Source organism: Rattus norvegicus, chromosome 3 (genome assembly GCF_036323735.1).
Source record: "Rattus norvegicus strain BN/NHsdMcwi chromosome 3, GRCr8, whole genome shotgun sequence".
Taxonomy (NCBI): domain Eukaryota; kingdom Metazoa; phylum Chordata; class Mammalia; order Rodentia; family Muridae; genus Rattus; species Rattus norvegicus.
In genome coordinates this window covers 134,771,365-134,789,193 of record NC_086021.1, presented here as the reverse complement: position 1 = coordinate 134,789,193, position 17,829 = coordinate 134,771,365, and the positions used below count along the sequence as shown (strand labels likewise).

Sequence of the window (17,829 nt, the reverse complement as noted above, 5' to 3'; positions counted from 1 at the left end):
CACCAACACAGATGCATCCGATTTCCTAAAAGAAGTACTAAATCTAAAACCATAGATTAACCCCAACAACGTGACACCAGCACCCCACTCTAACCAACAGCATGCCATACAGACAGACACCTCAATACAGTAGAGTGGAGGGCCCAGAAAGAAGCCCGTTTTCCTACAGTTCTCTGATAAAGAAGCCAAAAATACACACTGGAAAAAATACAGCATGTTTAAAAGGTGGCGCTGGTCAAAATGGACAGCTGCGAGTAAAAGAATAAACCTCACCACAAACCTAGCACAACTCTCAATTCTAAATGCATCAAGGATTTCAGCACAAGACCTGGTACCCTAAATCTGATAGAGAAGAAAATATGAAATACACTTGAACAAATAAACTTGAATTTAATACAAATTATTTACTATGTAAATTAAACTACTTTAATATGCAAATTAAACTACTTTGAGATTTTATTCTATCCCAGTCAAAATGGCCAAAGTCAACCAAAATTCAGGATACAGAAAAAAAAAAACCATATAGAAATCTACTGCTTTATAAGCAAACTAAAAGATATGATTAATTTTCTTAAAAATCTAAAATAGAGGTATCTTGCAAAGATAAAGAATGCTGTTCTTGGGTATAAAATATCAGTACATGCAACAGAGACGTGGCTATTTTGAGAGTAATCAACCACTTTCTGACTGGATTTGAAGCCTACTCTACACAAATGGAGAAAGGTTTAAAGCATTAGAAGAAAAGCAAGGCTAACTGATAGTTAGTAATATATGTTACTGTGAACTGTTCAATCAAATACTCCTTAATGCAGTCTGAAAACACACTCATTTGAAGACACTCGTGACAAGAAGCTCTAAGAAGTATGACACTCAGAAGAAAAGTCCACATTTACAGTGTGCCTTTTCATAATTCTACACACCTATGACGTCAACCACGCAAAGTCTGAGTTTCTGCTGCAGCTCTGTCAGGACAGAAGCCAGTGCAACTCGAGGCTCTGATATTTTTATATTTTGCTTCACATCATTTGCAAAAGACAACCAGAGTTTGCCAAAGTCTTCAGTTGAGATCTTTAATGGCCTGAAAAAAATTTTAACAATTAGTCTATGTCATTAAGAGTACAGTGATGCTGAGCAAACACATGACTCACATGAATATAGATTACATGTATAATACATATACATTGTAGATTGTAAACCTGGGTCCCAAGAGATTTGTGCTTTTCAACCAGACATGATTAGAACGGTGAGTGTTATCTTCCAATGTGATGATGTTACTGACAACAAAAGATTTAAACTGCACCTCTCCTTTTAATAACCCATCCAATTTTGTCTTTTTCAAAAAAAGATATTAATTACTCCAGCAGGAATTTAACAGATAACTGCATAAATTCTCAAATATAAACTATTCTATCATGTATACTCTGTATTTGGGGAATAATGAAATTTCTGTTAAAGCCATGCACAAGAGAATGAATATAAAGAACTTTCAATAAATTCACCAAAGGGCCTAAGACTCTGCGTGTGTGTGTATATGTGCGCGCGCGCGTGCGCACACACACACACACACACACACACACGATGAAATAGTTATATGTTGTATAATGTCAGAAATACCTAGGGGTGGATTATAGGCAACTTTTATATTCTAGTTATATTTTCACAACATTTGAATTTCTGATAAGTAAGCATTGATTGCATAGTTTTAAAAAAAACCTACATTTAAAGATCCAGAAGAACTGATTACTATGCACAAAACTATGTTGCATATACATTGTGCATCCTCAAATTATAAAATAAGAGTGGGAAAGAGTTGAGACTTACTTTGTAGCCAAGGCTGACCTACAACTCACTTTGTAGTCTAGAAATGTTTGAACAGATGGCAATCCTCCTGCCTCAGCCTCATGTCTACGGGGATTATAAGCATGAGCTACCATGCCTGGCTTGTAAGAATACAAGGTGTTAAAATGACTGATTCATGTATATGTAGTGGGTGTCTATGTGTGAGTATGTGTCCCACAGAGGCCACAGTGGTGCTGGGTCCTCTAGAGCTGGAGTTATGAGCAGTTGTGAGCCACCAGATCTGGTGGTAGGAACCAAACTCCAGTCCTCTGAAAGCCTTCTTAGCCAACAAGGTCATCTCTCCAGCCCAAGACTGTTTAATATGTAATTCTTATACTCCCTAATAGCTAGCATGTGTCTCTACAAGAAAAAAAAAGGGAGGGGGAACAATGGATGAATAACAAACAAAATATTTTCTAACAAAAATTAGAGAATATTTACCTAATAAAATCTAGTAGTGATAAGTTCATGGAAAATTCCAGTTGAACAGGATGTGTATCCATCATTTGATACTTTATAAAACCAGAGAGAGTCCCCTCTACACAAGGGCTTTCCATCTGCACGCCATATTGGAAGGATTTGGTGCTTTCTGCTTCCATCACAGGTGAAGGACATCCAGGCTGCTCAATGATCTATAAATGAAAGTAAGAAAACTATTGAAGAACGCATCAACAGACTGTTATGTGGATAACAGCCTTCTACTTAAGAGATAAAGCACTAAAGCACATGGATGTGGGAAGTTAACAGACCTCATTATGAAAACCACTAACGAAAATTTACTAAGACATAAATAATACTGTATAGGTCAAAATTATATAACAGATTAGTATTACAGCTAAAACTGTAAAAAAAAATCTTTAGTTAAGATCACTAAACTCTAATCTGGCACCAGAACTCCTTTACTCACAGTGCTGGGGAACTGAAGCCGGTGTCTGTGTGTACTAGGCAAGCATTCTTCCTAGCTCCTAGCACCTGACCCTTTTTTTTTTTTTAATTATTTTTTTTATTTTATGTATGTAAGTCCACTAAACACTGTCTTGAGACACACCAGAAAATGGCATCAGATCCCATTATATATGGTTGTCAGCCACCATGTGGTTGCTGGGATTTGAACTCAGGACCTCTGGAAGAGCAGTCAGTGCTCTTAACCGCTGAGCCATGTCTCCAGCCCCCGGCACCTGACTCTTATGCTAGAGGATTTAAAACCATCATACAGCTGCCTCCATTCTCACTCTCTGCCCCTACTCAACTCTACAGGTACAATGTCGACAGACTTCTTGTTTGTTTTTTAAAGTTCTGCAAATAAATCTGCTACACATATGTATTGAAGAACTGAAGAATTCCTGCCCTGGTCAATAATATCTCATTCATCGCACTGTAGCTCACAGAAGAAAAGGACACTGCAGACAAATGAACTTTCAGAAGTTGCCGTCACCCTCCCCAGAGTACTCAGTACAGAATACAGAATCAGGGAGAGAAAGAAGGGAAATTGTGTGTTTATCCTTAATATTCTTTTTCAATGCTCTATTGGTTCTGTTAAATAACCTGAAATGTCCTCAGTGAAGATGACAAGAGTGAATACAGCACTTGGAGAGTGCATGGAGAGAGAGAGAGAGAGAGAGAGAGAGAGAGAGAGAGAGAGAGAATATCACAGAATAAAACCTGAAAACACCAAGAGCACAGGGTGTGGATTTAATGCTACAAGCATCCTGCAGGATCAACCAGTTAACTCCTTTCAGGAGCACAGTACTAATACCCTTGTTTTCAACAGTAGGGCATAGAAGTGAGATTCAATGTATGTATTCAATGTCAATGCACTATGTATCCTAGGCTAGCCTGGACCTACAGAGGTTTTCCTGCCTCTTCTCCTGAGTATGGGTTTAAAGGACTGCCCATGTGCCACCTACAACCTGTATTATGCAGTATAGACACTCACTTTATATAATATCTATGGCCTTTGCAAATACAATATTATTGGGCTTCCTTTGTTTCTTTAGAGCAATGTATCCTGAGTCCTGTTTTTTAAGGAAGAAAGGAGGATTTAGAACAAACTCATAAGGCACTGGAGCCGAAAGCAGAAGCACTAAGTAATCATTATTTACTTAAGGCAGAAACAATATCTTATAATTGTCTTACCTTGAAATTTTCCAAAGGAAAAATTTCTAATTGAGCATCTGTGAACTCTGAATCAGTCTTACTAGTGACTGAGCACACCAGCAATAAACACTCATCCTTCCAGACTTTGTAAGAAGACACAGCCACAGTTTCATTACTACAGATTTCCACGAGAGCTGAACGCCTGCATTCAGGAGTTTCTTCCAACAGAGCAGCCAAACTGACTTCCTTGACGGCTGAAGTTGCAGAGGATGAAGGGGGATGAAATACTTCCATGTCGTTACCCGCAAACAAAGAAGACACGGGCAAGCTGACACTCGAGAGGTTTTCAACTGAGGGCAGCTCCAAGACAGACTCAGAACCCAACAGCTCTGAACCAAGCTCCCCGTCTCCTCTATCCGCAGCGCTCAGACTGTCCTCATCCCCCCCAGCCACATCGGACACAGGGCTAAGGGTGGAGGAGGGAGCGGCATGAGCGCTGGGCATCTTGTCACTTTGGGCTACCTTGGGTTTTGACTTCCTCCTGAACTTGTAAGACACAACATCTGCTTTTCCCAACTGCAAAGACAAAATATAATAATATTTTTAAATGAACAGTATATTAACACCGAGAGCTGCAAAGCAATGATTAGTAAAACTCAGACGAAAAGGTGTAAACCCCACAATTCTGACAACCATGTAACCTAAAGCTATCAGCTAAATCTTACTTTTGATTTAAAAACATAAACTTAGAAAAAGAAGTAAGGTCAAAACTCAGTTGTAATAGTTTTAAAAAATGTTTAGTTTCTAAATAGTACATCACAGGATTAGACAATCCAGCTGCTTTTGTTTCCAGAGCTGTATTTTATAGAATCCCGAGTTACCCATGACTTCAAAGAGGTTTTAATAATCTAGTAATTGTGTTTTCGTGGTCCATGCTAGTAAGCAGAAAAGAAAAACTGATTTAACTTCAAAATCTAAATGTCAGAAGCTGACCAGGAAACAAGATGGGAAGAATTCCTCAGCTGGTGATGCTTGCCAAATTTGCTACCACTAATCTCACTGAAGAACGGTCTGGGAGGACAATGCACACAGATAAGCCACTATTACTGACAATCTCCAACCAAGCACCGTGCCCTCACAGAACTCTCCCATCTACTTTGGTCATTCTTGTTGATTTATGTGGGTCCTGGGCCTTCCTCTAGCCGACTGGACTTGCGAGAAACACTTACTCAAGGGGACTGGGCATGTCCCCTCATGGTATGCTACCATGTTAGTGGTAGCCCTAGGGCTGGAAGATGATGCTGTGGGAGCTATGGAAGGCATTTCCCACCATGCATCGATGAAATCCAGTTCTTGGTTCCAGCAGAGGGCACAGGGATTCTTACAGGAATGCAACAGACAACTTACCAAATTGATCGTATTTTCTGGTCCTAGCCCAACAAACAGCGATGATGCCAACAGCTGCTTTTCTTTCTCCTCTGTAGAAGGGGTGTGGCCTTGAGCTTGGTCCTTCCTAGTCATGGCTTGGTCTACATTCTCCATCATTGCACTCTCTGCAGGAGCATGTGCGGCTTCCAGTTTATCAGCAGCTCCACTCTCCTTCTTGGGGAGATAACCTTCTTTACCCCATAATTTCTTTATGCCGTCCATCTTCAGGCTACCTGCCCTAGGGAGATTGAGAGAGCAAGTCAGTTTAAATGAGGCTGAGTACTTAGAGCCTTGATGCTTTTCTTTTCTTTAAAACACATTACACAAAACCCAGCTTTCGCGCTGGGCTGTAGTAGTGCACACTTTTGATTCCAGCGCTCCGAGTTCAAGGCCAGTCTGGTCCACACAGTGAGTTCTAGGATAGCCTGGGCACACAGAGAAACCCTGTCTCAAAAACCAAAACCAACCAAACAAAAAGACCAGCTTTCATGTTCAGTCAACAGGCCAGAGGGAAACCTAGACTTTTAAATTTATGTTTACCAATGTTATGGTGCATTGGTAAAACAATGCACCAGCTCTCCAGATTTTCAGATCATTTCATTTCATTGAATTACTTGAGTAAGTTACAAAAGACAAAAATGGCTCTAGACTGAAACCTCTCCTCTACTTTCAAAGATACCTTGACCTTTATTTATTTCTGATGACCCAAGATAAAAGATCTTAGTCACACAATGAGATCAAACCTTGATTCATAAATAGTAATTCATAGGCACAAATTCATTTTAAATCCACTAAAAGCAAAACATTCAAATATGCAGTAATACATAAATTTGTTAACATTTATTTATTTATTCTATATAAGTACACTGTAGCTGTCTTCAGACACACCAGAAGAGGTCATCAGAATCCATTACAGATGGTTGTGAGCCACCATGTGGTTGCTGGGATTTGAACTCAGGACCTCTGGAAGAGCAGTCAGAGCTCTTAACCACTGAGCCACCTCTCCAGCCCTGAAAATGTTTTATTAATGAGACCACTAATTACATGTTTAATGTTTATAAAAATGATATAAAAATTGGTCTGGAAAAGAGGCCTAGAAACTCTCCTTTGTAATTTTCTTATTCATATTTATTTGTTCGTTTGTTGTGTGTTTTATTTAAGTGCCACAACCCATATTTGGAGGCCAGAGGAGAGCCTGTAGGAGCCAGTTCTTTCCTTATACCAGATGGCCTAGACACAGGTACCTTTACCTGCTAAGCCATCTCAATGCCCCAGAATTTTCTCTTTAATTACATTTACTTATATATTTTGTATATGTGCTTGGACATGCACACAAGGCAGGTATCAATCACATGGGTAAACTCAGGTCATCAGGCATGGTACCAAGTGTCTTAAGCCACTGAGCCATGTCATCTGCCCCAAAAACTTTTTAGTAGCTGAGTACTTACAGCCAACCATTGGACTCAGGTTGTGGGACCCCTAAGGGAGAGTTAGGGGAAGGACTGAAGGAACTGAAGGGGATTGCAACACCTGAGGAAGAATAACAATATTAGCTAACTCGGAGCTCCCAGAGACTAAGCCACCAGCCAAAGAGCATACATGGGCTGGTCTGTTGCCCCTGCTATACATGTAACAGAGGACCACCTTGTCTGGCCTCAGTGGGAAAAGATGCACTTAATCCTGTAGAAATTTGATGCCCCAGGGAAGGTGGATGCTAGGAGGGTGAGGTGGGTGTAGGTGGAACACCCTCTCAGAAGCAAAGGGGAGAGAGGGTAGGGTGAAGAACTCATGGAGGGGGGACCAGGAAGGAGGGCAACATTTGGAATGTAAATAAATAATTAATAATAATAAAAAAATATTAGTTAGAAGGCAGGTGCCCAGCCCAAAAAACTTTAGAGAAGACATCCAGGCAAAACAAGCAAACAAACAAACAAAATAAAGACAAAACATTACCGAGGGTTAAATTAAGATTATGAACTCAGGGGCTAGCATGGTAGCTTCGTCGGTAAGACCACTGGCTACTGTTCCAGGACATCCAGATTTGTCTGAAGCAGTAATTTGTTAATCTGCTCTGATTCTCGCTGCTGCCCCAATGCTCTGGATCCCCAAAAGGAAGACACATCCACAGTCTTGCATTTTAAATACCTTAAACAGACCAATGGCTGGGCCATTCTCTTAATTCCACACAGCTAGCACACACTCCCTTCCAATATTAATACTTACTAAACCTGCATTTCACCTCTGCTGCCCTGGACCCTGCTGGGCAGCCCTCCTGGGCCCCTCTCCCCCTATAGCTACATCGGCTGTCTCTCCCTCCTTCACCTTTCCAGTGTGGTCCTTCTCCCATGCCCTCATCATGGCTGAACATCCTCATCCTCCTTCCTCAGACCTTTGATTCTTAGCACCCAAGTGGTAGGTTACAACCATCTGTTAACTCCAGTTCCAGAGGATCCAATATCTTCTCTGGCCTTTGCAGGTACCAGGCATGTACACAGTATAAGGACATACATGCAGAAAAATCATCCATACACAAAACCTTTAAAAATTTAAATAGAATATGGATTTATATAACATCACCAAAGTTACAGCTATGAGTCCACAAGTTCACAGTAACTAATGCAGGAATCAGTACTGACTGAAACAGCCAAAAATCATCTCTCTTGCTCTTATGTAAAAACCTATATATCTGTTAATTAACTCAAATGTAACTATTTCACAATGCACATGTTTATCATCCCACTGAATACCTTACATACCTCCATTGCCAGACATGTTTTAGTAAACCTGGTGTTTGTGAAGAACTACCAACAACTTAAAAGTAAAAAGTAAACATTTTTAAGACTATGTGTCCTTTACCCATTTTAAACATCTTAGCTTACTGAATTGTCATAGTTCAAAATAACACTTAGATTTAGGCTATAAAATAGGGAAATTAAAGACTCAAAAATATTTACAGACTTACATTTTTTTAAAAAAATTACATGTATTTATTTACTGTGCATGTATACATATGCCACAGCATGTGTGGAGGTCAGGACTCTGTTTCCACCCTGTGGTTTTCAGGATTGACTTCAGTTCATTTGACACCTTTACCTGCTGACCCACCCTGCCAGCCTTAGACAGATCTGCTGTGATCACGGCCATCTGGTTTTATATGTGATTTTACTTCATACTTAGTAAAGAGGTAATGCTATTAAGCAGTGAACGGCTGAATGAAAAATGACTCTAATAAAGAGAATGTGGATTGTTTTCTTTCCCCATGGTTTTAGGGAGAAGTTAGAAATATCTTCATCCCTTTCAGGTACTGTTCCAATTGCATTTCTATCGCTATGAGAAAATATTCTGACCAAAAGCAGCTTATAAAAGGCAATATTTTACTTGGCATACAATTCCAAGTTACTGTCCATAATTGCAGAGGTAGGTACTTGAGACAGCTGATTAACCACAGTCAGAGTCCACAGGGAAACAAATTCCCCTTTGCTGACTGCTCCCTTCTGCTCTCACCCACTTTCTCTGACCAAGAAATGGTGCTGCATTCAATAGGCTGGACTCTCCTATGTTAATCAACAGTCAAGAAAATCTCCACAGATATATGCCCACAGGCCAACCTGATCTAAACAATTCCTCTACTGAAACTCTTCACAGGCTCACTGATATTTAAATATAGCCACTGCAGGTTATCAAACTGTTTTTCTAAGCAGTTTTAACAGACAAGTCTAGTTATCTAATGTACCGCCTCTCAGAAGAAACCAAGTCATCTTGACACAGGTAGATTTATGAATGGTCACAAGAACCACTGGGACGATCCTGAGGATCCCTGGGGTGCTCGGAAGCACTGTGATGATCTCTAGGAGATGCATGAACAACCGAAGTGGCTACACCACCTACTTACACCAAAAGATTTCTCTCATATACAAGTGTGCTCAAATTTAGGATTCAGTTTTAGTTTAGGGTGTTTTTTCTTTAACGAAAGCATGTACTAGGCTGCTCCATTTAGACCAAGTTGTTGGCAGCCTCAGTCAGGCAAAGCTCGTCTCAGAACTCACCAGAGATCAAGCTCCTCTCAGTGCAGCCCATTCAGTGCTGACCAGAAGGGTAAAGCCTGGGCTGGAGAGGGGCTCAGTGGGTGGTGTTTGTCATGCAAACATGAGGACCCCCAGCGCCCACCCATAGTAGGTGCTGTGATACCAGCACTAGGGAAAGCAGAGACAGAGAAACCCTAGATAGAGAAGCCTACGGAAAGCGGCCAACTGAACTTCGGGTATGTAAACACAGAAAAAGGCAATTGAGAAAGTTACTCAAAGTCAGGCTCAGGCCTCCACAGCGCACCCATGCATATGTGCACCCGCAGACATGCACAAATACACTCACAAAGGTCCTGGCTACTCCTTTTAGCCCAGTTTAGATAACTCTCAAGGTCATTCTAACAGAGAAGAAGCCATCACTGACATGATTTTATCTCTTCTTTGTTTCCCCAAACGTGTTCCTTGCTACTTCTTTCCACAGATACGGTCGCAAAGGGCACTCCTAGAAATTCTGCATACTCTGTGCCACTGTAGCATGGATTTCACAGGCAAATGGGAGAAGGGGCCACAAAAGTCTACAAACATATTCTCACTTATTTCATTTCATTACATACCTATTGTAAGTTTGTCATGTTTCAGTCAACAGCCTAAATGTGGCAAAGCACACGAGAGCAACATGGCCATTTCATACACATGGAAAAAGTTGGCACAACTTGCTTTCTATATAAGTAAGTCATCTTTGCCTAGATTTGGAAGGCATTATATAATCCATAGTTTTCTAAACTGTGCTTTTGTATTATTGTTAATCAGGCCATGAAGACACACATGTTTCTAGGCAAGGAATCTTCTAGAGATCAATGGTGTACTGGTAGAGTAATGTTTAATAATCAGCTTGTAAGTAAGAAACCCTAAGTTGGGCTTGACTATTGTCAGCTCACCGTGATCTGTGGAAGAGGAACAACAGTTTATCTGGAAAGCTACTCATTGCAAAAAATCACTATGGTCCGTTTGTAGCATAGTGTGCACTTAGCACTGAGTTCTAAGTCAGCAGGAGGGCTAGCACTCTCTCTCCTCTAGCTACAGTCCCAAGCTGCAAACAAGTCATTAGATTAGGCTTAGTGCCCTAAAACAATGAGATGGAGAATTTCAGAAGGGGGTAAATTCCAGCCTATTCCAGAAATTAAGGGATTCCTCTCAATTGGGACTTTTCCTTTAAATTAAAAGTATTTATTTTATGTATATCAATGCTTTGTTTGCATGTATATCTGCACACCAGCAGAGGGCAGTGGATCCCATAAATGCTTGTGAGCTGACATGTGGATGCTGGGAATTGAACAGGATCTCTGGAAGAGCAGCCAGTGCTCTTAACTGCTGCTCTAGGCCCTCTCTATCAGGATTTTAAAAACCACTGTCTTGTATCAAATTAGTGCCCCAGCCACTTTGCCCTTTTCCTATGCTGGCCCCTTTCTGCAGAACTATGTACTTAAAAGTGCAACACTTTCACTAGTCTCTCTAACTTGTTATTATCTTATTTTCAACATCCTCCTCGTCAGTTACTACACAGGTTCTTACTCTGAGATAATGGGTGAACTGTGATTTCTGGAAACTTCAATCCATCCTTCATGTTCTGTTTCCTATATGTCCATGTATGTAAAGCACATACAATGGACATAAAACCATTCAGAGTTTATAAGGTCAGCCCCTCACATGACCCTGAACCCTGTTCACTTCACAGACTTTCTCCCTGGGTCTGGGGAGTCTTTGTCTCTACTTGGCTTGGCTCTGTGTGAGGACCTTAATAGCCATCACTTCTACCACCACAGACCCACAAACCACACCTAGGAGAAATTAAGGATGATAGACCAGGTAGGGAAATGGATTTAAAAAGCAGAATTAGGGGGTTGGGGATTTAGCTCAGTGGTAGAGCGCTTGCCTAGGAAGCACAAGGCCCTGGGTTCGGTCCCCAGCTCCGAAAAAAAGAACCAAAAAAAAAAAAAAAAAAAAAAAGCAGAATTAGAACTCCTGCCATTTTATACATTATACCAATCTCCATTCACCATATCTCTATCATTCCTCTTCATTGAAAGAGTAACAAATTATAAGGGTAAAAATAAAATAAGGTGACTGACTTAGTACAAGAACTCAAAATTCCAATGATCCTTAAGGCTGTCATCCTTGACATTTATACTTAAAACATTTTGAACTCTTTAAAAAAAAAAAAGGCGACATTGTTTTTCAGCTAGGCAGTGGTGGCATGCACCATTAAATCTGGCACTCAGGAGGCAAAGGCAGGTGGATCTCTGAGTTGAAGGCCAGGCAGGTCTACAGAGTGAGTTCTAGGACAGCCAGAGCTACACAGGGCCCATGCTTGTGCCTCAAGTTGACAAAGGGCCAGTTGTACTGGCTGGTTTTGTGTGTCAACTTGACATAAGCTAGTCTCATCAGAGAGGAAGGAGCCTCAGTTGAGGACGTGCCTCTATGAGATCCAGCTGTAAGGCATTTTTTCAATTAGTGGTCAATAGGGGAAGGCCTAACTCATGGTGGGTGGTGCTATCCCTAGGCTGGTGGTCCCTGGGTTCTTTAAGAACGCAGACTGAGCAAGCCAGTAAGCAGCACCCCTCCATGACCTCTGCATCAGTTCCTGCCTCCACGTTTCAGCCCTGCTTGAGGTCCTGTCTTGATTTCCTTTGCTGATGAACAGCAATGAGGAGGTGTGAGCCACATAAACCCTGTCCTACCCAACTTGCTTTTGGTCATGGTCTTTCATCTAAGCAATAAAAAACTCTAATTAGGACAGCTGGCTAACCAGTGTGCTCCCAGAATCTGTACCTCCCAATACTGGGGTTACAGGCATGCACAGCCCTTCAGTTTCTCATATGGGTGCTGCAATTTGAACCCAGGGTCTCATACTTGCATAGCAAGTGCTAAGTTCTCTCCCCAGAGACTCTGAAAGTATTCTGAGCAAAGAACAGGCCTTCCTTAGACAATGTCAGTCATCTTATTTCGTGTTCATCTCTGTATCTGTCACAGCTCTACTAAGATGATAGAAGTATTTGCCAGAAGAATGACACAGATAATAAAGAATGACAAATGTGCTTAATACTTCCCACTGTGCTTCTTAAAATTTTATCATATGTGGCAGTAACATGCATTATGTGCAAATCTACTTATTAAGTTATTTTTTACATTAATGTGTATGTGTGTCTATGTGTATGAGCACATGCATGTGGATGCCTATAGAAGCCAGAAGAGGGCATCTGATGTCCCGGAGCTCCAGTTACAGGCAGTCGAGAGATGCCTGATGTGGGTGCTGGGAACTTATCCTCTGCAAGACCATGGCTCTTACTGCTGGCCATCTCTCCAGATCTCAGGTGCAAATCTTATCCATGGCTTATTTTGTCTCGGAGGGCAGATAAGGTCTTGAAGTTTAAGGACATATTATATATAGTATCAGAAACTTGAAACCAATAGGAGCAAGTGAAAAAATCTCATATAGAATACAGCTCTCAGGAGCCTTTCAATGATATTAAGCACATAGTCACAGATATGGCTTTCCTTTTGCATTATTTGATAATGTAAATTTCTTGGAGGACGTCCTAAAATGAGCAAATAATAATCCCGAGGACGCGCACAGAGGCAGAAAGCAGGGAGAATGCTGGAGGGAGGTAAATGCATCAAGTTCTCAACTTTACAAAGAAACTTACTCTTTCAGCCCTGTTTCAGCACTGTTTCCAGATATATCTGAGCCCAGAGAAACGCCAGCAGGAGACTGTCGTCCAGTGAAGCCAGATGAAGAAAATGATAGTCCATATGGTTCAAAATTGAGAACTATGATTCAAAACAGTAACAGAGGTTCACATTAGACAAAGCGTGAGAATAAAGTTTGTGAGATTCCATTCACTATTGCAATAAGTAAAGGCTGACTGTTTTCCAGAATAGAGCTTTCGTATAACCTAACCAGTCATGTACAGTCGAGTAAAGCCACTGCCACTGACTTAAGTCTGCATATGTTAGGGAATCAGAGACAAACTATCCTTCACTTTTATCCTTTTATCACCCCTAGAAATCTGAAAAGAAATCAGTTAGAAAAGGCAAACTATAAAAGTAAGCCACAGGCAGAGGAGTTGCTGCTACTGTAAGAATAGAAGAGGGGATGGGCTAAAGTGAAGTGAGGGCCATGCTCTGCTTAGTGAAGAAAGAACCCTGGGTGTATCTTCACCTCAAAGGGTGGGTGGTGCTCTCAATGGGGCTCTTCCTTACTTACAAAAACTGTTTAGTCATTCACATGCTAATTCTTTCGAATATGTATATAACCTAAGTCAGTTCAATCAGAGCCACGAATGTTAGTATTGCCACAGAGTAGATGCCAACATCCATTCTCCTCTTTTCAGTAGCAGAACCCTCCAGTCTTAGGTAGGTTATATAGGCAGCCAGAAGAGACATTTCCACATTCTGTGACCACATGGCTTATATGTTCTGGTCTATTATTCACACATTCTGCGTGCAACATCTGGGAGAAGCACCTGCAAGAAATTCTTTTCTCCCGTTCCCTTTTGCCTACTCGTTATACTGCAAGCTAGCTGCTCAAGTGCAAGCAGCCATCTTGAATCATGATGTGAAACAGCAAGGATGTCAGAACATCAAGAGAGATGGAATCTGGACTTCTCATAACTACACAGCCAACACCAAACTACTTGATTGTCTAGAGGGAAAGAACAATACCATATGTTTGCATAAAATCTCATTTTAAAAAACCAATTAGCTAAACCTAACTGTAAGTGGCAAATATATCTTTTCAGACACAGGGCAATGCATCAAATGTCACTCAGAATATGCGAAGCTGTGCCTATCAGCAAACTAAAGCAAGTAACAGAGTGAGAGAGGTGGAAGGGTTAAAATAGAAGGTTCATCATCTAAACAGATGTGTGAGAAGGGGCTGGAGAGTGGGCTCAGGGGTTAAGAGCATTTGTTGCAGCTGGGAGGTGGTGCTGCATGCCTTTAATTCCAGTACGATGGAGACAGGGACCCAGAGGCAGAGGCAGGTAGAGCTCTGAGCCAGCTAGAGCTACACAGAGAAACTCTGCCTTGAAAATGGAAGGAAGGAAGGAAGGAAGGAAGGAAGGAAGGAAGGAAGGAAGGAAGGAAGGAAGGAAGGGAGGGAGGGAGAGAGGGAGGGAAGAAGAAAGAGAAAAGAAAAAAAATAGATAAAAAGGAAAAAAAAGAGGCATTTGTTGCTCTTGGGAAGACCTGGGTTCAATTCCCAGCCTAGAGGCTCACAACTGTCTGTAACTCCAATTCCAAGGAATCCAGTGCTCTTTTGGCCTCTAAAGGTACTAAGCATATACAATTCACATACATACACACATAAAAATAAAATCTTTATAAAATTAAAAAAAATTAAGATGCTATGTTACCAAAAGCAAATAAACAAAATCCTAAGCAAAGAAAAAGCTAGAGAGACAATCAGCCTGAAAGTCCATCAACAGGCCAACTGATAATGAAAATGTAGTAGCACACGCAACGGAGTTTCACCCGCTATAAAACAGGTGAAATTAGGATATTTGCAGGAAAATGGGTAGACTTTTAAAGTACATAAAGTGACCCAGACTCAGAGAGGCAAATATTGCATGTTCCTCACACATTGTCTTCAGTGTTACGTATACGCACATGTGAATGTCTGCATCTAGGCTTTGCAACGAGACAGGGGAGCATGAGAGGGAAAAGTGCTGAGGAAGGAGGCCCACAGCAGAACACACAACCAGAAAGGAAACCACTGGGGTAAAAGGGAGTAAAAGGGTGTGTGGGGATGGTGCTGGTAGGAGAAACACAAATGTTTTAAAATGCCATAATAAAGCTTCATATACTGCTTTAATTCACTGAAAATTACTTTAAATAAATTTAATTAAAATTGTAATCAAAAGCTCTGTAAAAGAAAACAATATGCTAGCAACTCTTTGATTTGATCCGACCACAGCAACAAAATGGCGGGCACACAGCATAGGAAATGCGCACTCAACAACAACAAACTCCCGAGATCTTTCGGCCTGGAACTGTCAGCAGTGTCAGCGTCCTGAAGTCACAAGTGACAGTCCACACTTCTCCCCATTTCACAGGAGCAACCTCCAGCCACCGCGCAAATGACTCAGGGCTCTCCTGTCCACCGAGGTCACTGCAGACGCCCTCACAGGCTTTTCAAAGAGTAAAGCTCTTGCCCTTGTGAGTTCCTTGTGAGGTAATAACTGATATTTTGTTAGCGAATCTCAAGACTGTTCACAGTGAAAATGAGTCACTAGCCCACAGGGACCAGGGTTGCTTCTGGAACCTTCCCAGACATGCTCACATGCTCACACTGTTCAGTGCCAGCCCTCCCCAGCTATGGTGACACTGAACTCTGCAGGCAGAGACAGGCGGATTCTTTATCTCAAATTCTCAACCAGCCTGCACCACACATGAGTACACCTTGTCACAGTAACAACAAAAGCTAAAACCAAGACAAAACAAAACAAACCATTTTATTGTAAAGAGATGGAAACATGCCTTTTTCCTGAGAGAGCTGCTCCTCTTGGCGCTGGTGACGGGGCTTATAAGGTGCTGCTCCCTGACTGAGTCCTTCAGCCACAAAACCATCCAGAAAAGATAAAGAAGCATCTGCCTGCATTGAAGTTAAGCAAAAGTCAGGAATTAACAAACAAACAAACACGTATTTGGAAGACTATATTACACCTTCATATAACTTTGGCACAATGATCTTTTAAACTTTTTAAAGAGACCCTCTCCAGGGTCTAGTGTGGTAAGTCAGCCTGATGATACCCTCCATAACCCCCAGATCTAGTGTAAATCCCACACCCAGTGCCTGGCCTAGTCTGGCAAACCCTGCCTGTACCACTAGTAAGCTCTACACATCTGCCAAGACCTGCCCTACCTGTTTCACAACCTCCAGCCCCCCAGTTCCCATTGCCACATCCAAATTCTCCACCTGCCATATCCTGCACGTCCTATTCCAGTGTTCAGCCAGGTGCTCCACCTGGTTTCCCATCAAAACAGCCGCCCTGGTCCCAGACCTACCCACAAAGTTCCAGGCTTGGACCAGACTCACTCCTGCACACCAACCCAGAACCCTGTGGCTACCTGACCTCATCTCATCTAAGCCATATTCAAGCTCTAGGCATAGCTGGACTGCCACATCTTATGTTCTGCCCCAACCTGCTCTGTATCAGGCAGAACTAAAAGAAGTCTGTGTGTACATATACATGTACATGTACATGTACATGTACATGTACATATACATATACATATACATATACATATACATATACATATACATATACATATACAGTTTAAATGAAATTTTCTCATCTGGGCCAACACTGTTACCTAAAGAGCCAAAGACTACCTGACCAAACAGTTAACCCTAAACATGAGGAGCCTCTTTTGAGTTGTGGTCAGGCTGTCCAAGATAATCCTAAAACATACAAGCTACTGTCCTGTGCTTGGTGCGTCTTGAGGTGATGGTAAATAGAAGGCACCATGTGTTTTGGGCATAGGATCCAGAGAACCCAAGTTGTATCTGACCTTGTGTTGTATATTTTACGCCAATTTGACATAAGATAATGTTATCTGAGATTAGAAAATGCTTCCATTAGATAGAGCCATAGGCAAGCCTGTAAGGAATTTTTCTTACATAGTCAATGAAGGGAGTGCCCAGCTCATTGTGGGTGGTGCTGTCCCTGGACTGGTGGTCCTGGGTTCTATAAGAAAGCAGGCTGGGGGCTGGAGGGATGGCTCAGCGGTTAAGAGCACTGACTGCTCTTCCAGAGGTCCTGAGTTCAAATCCCAGCAACCACATGGTGGCTGACAACCACCTGTAATAGGATCTGATGCCCTCTTCTGGTGTGTCTGAAGACAGCCACAGTGTACTCACATACATTAAAAAAAAAAAAAATCAAAATAAATCTAAAAAAAAAAATTCTAAAAAAAAGAAAGCAGGCTGAGCAAGCCATGGGAAATAAGCCAGTAAACACTACCCCTCCATGGCCTCTGCATCAGCTCATGACTCCAGGTTCAAGTCTCATTTGTTTTTCTATCCTGACTTCTTTCAATAATGAACAGTGATTTGGAAATGTAAGCCAAATAAACCCTTTCCTCCCCAAGTTGCTTTGGTCATGGTGTTTCACCACAGCATATAATAACCCTAGCTGAGACAGAACTAAACACTGACTCCCTGAGGACTAGATTTCATTATGTCAGACAGCGTCATGCAAGCTTCCCAAGGAGGCTACTCAGTAAGGACCCTATGAACCACCAGAAACAATCAGCAATGCACTACAACCTTAAGGGTGTGGAAGTGGCATGCATATTCGGAGATAGCCAGCTCTACCATCAAGAAATCACGTCTGGTATTGGAAACCTAACCAATTATCCAGGGCGTGAGCTCATGGGG

At 41.6% G+C, this 17,829-nt stretch overlaps 1 protein-coding gene across 4 annotated transcripts in view; it reads right to left on the bottom strand.

Annotated features, from left to right (window-relative positions):
- The window catches only part of Ap4e1 (adaptor related protein complex 4 subunit epsilon 1), a 66,483-nt gene that overhangs the window by 3,627 nt on the left and 45,027 nt on the right, over nt 1–17,829 (bottom strand). For all 4 annotated transcript variants that reach the window (NM_001191742.1, XM_063283751.1, XM_039104990.2 and 1 more), the window contains 6 exons: nt 15,927–16,041; nt 13,094–13,217; nt 5,344–5,602; nt 3,976–4,512; nt 2,281–2,471; nt 921–1,078 (listed from right to left, as the gene is read on the bottom strand). In NM_001191742.1, coding sequence (NP_001178671.1) covers nt 921–1,078; nt 2,281–2,471; nt 3,976–4,512; nt 5,344–5,602; nt 13,094–13,217; nt 15,927–16,041 — 1,384 coding nt within the window. The remainder of the gene's footprint in view (nt 1–920; nt 1,079–2,280; nt 2,472–3,975; nt 4,513–5,343; nt 5,603–13,093; nt 13,218–15,926; nt 16,042–17,829) is intronic.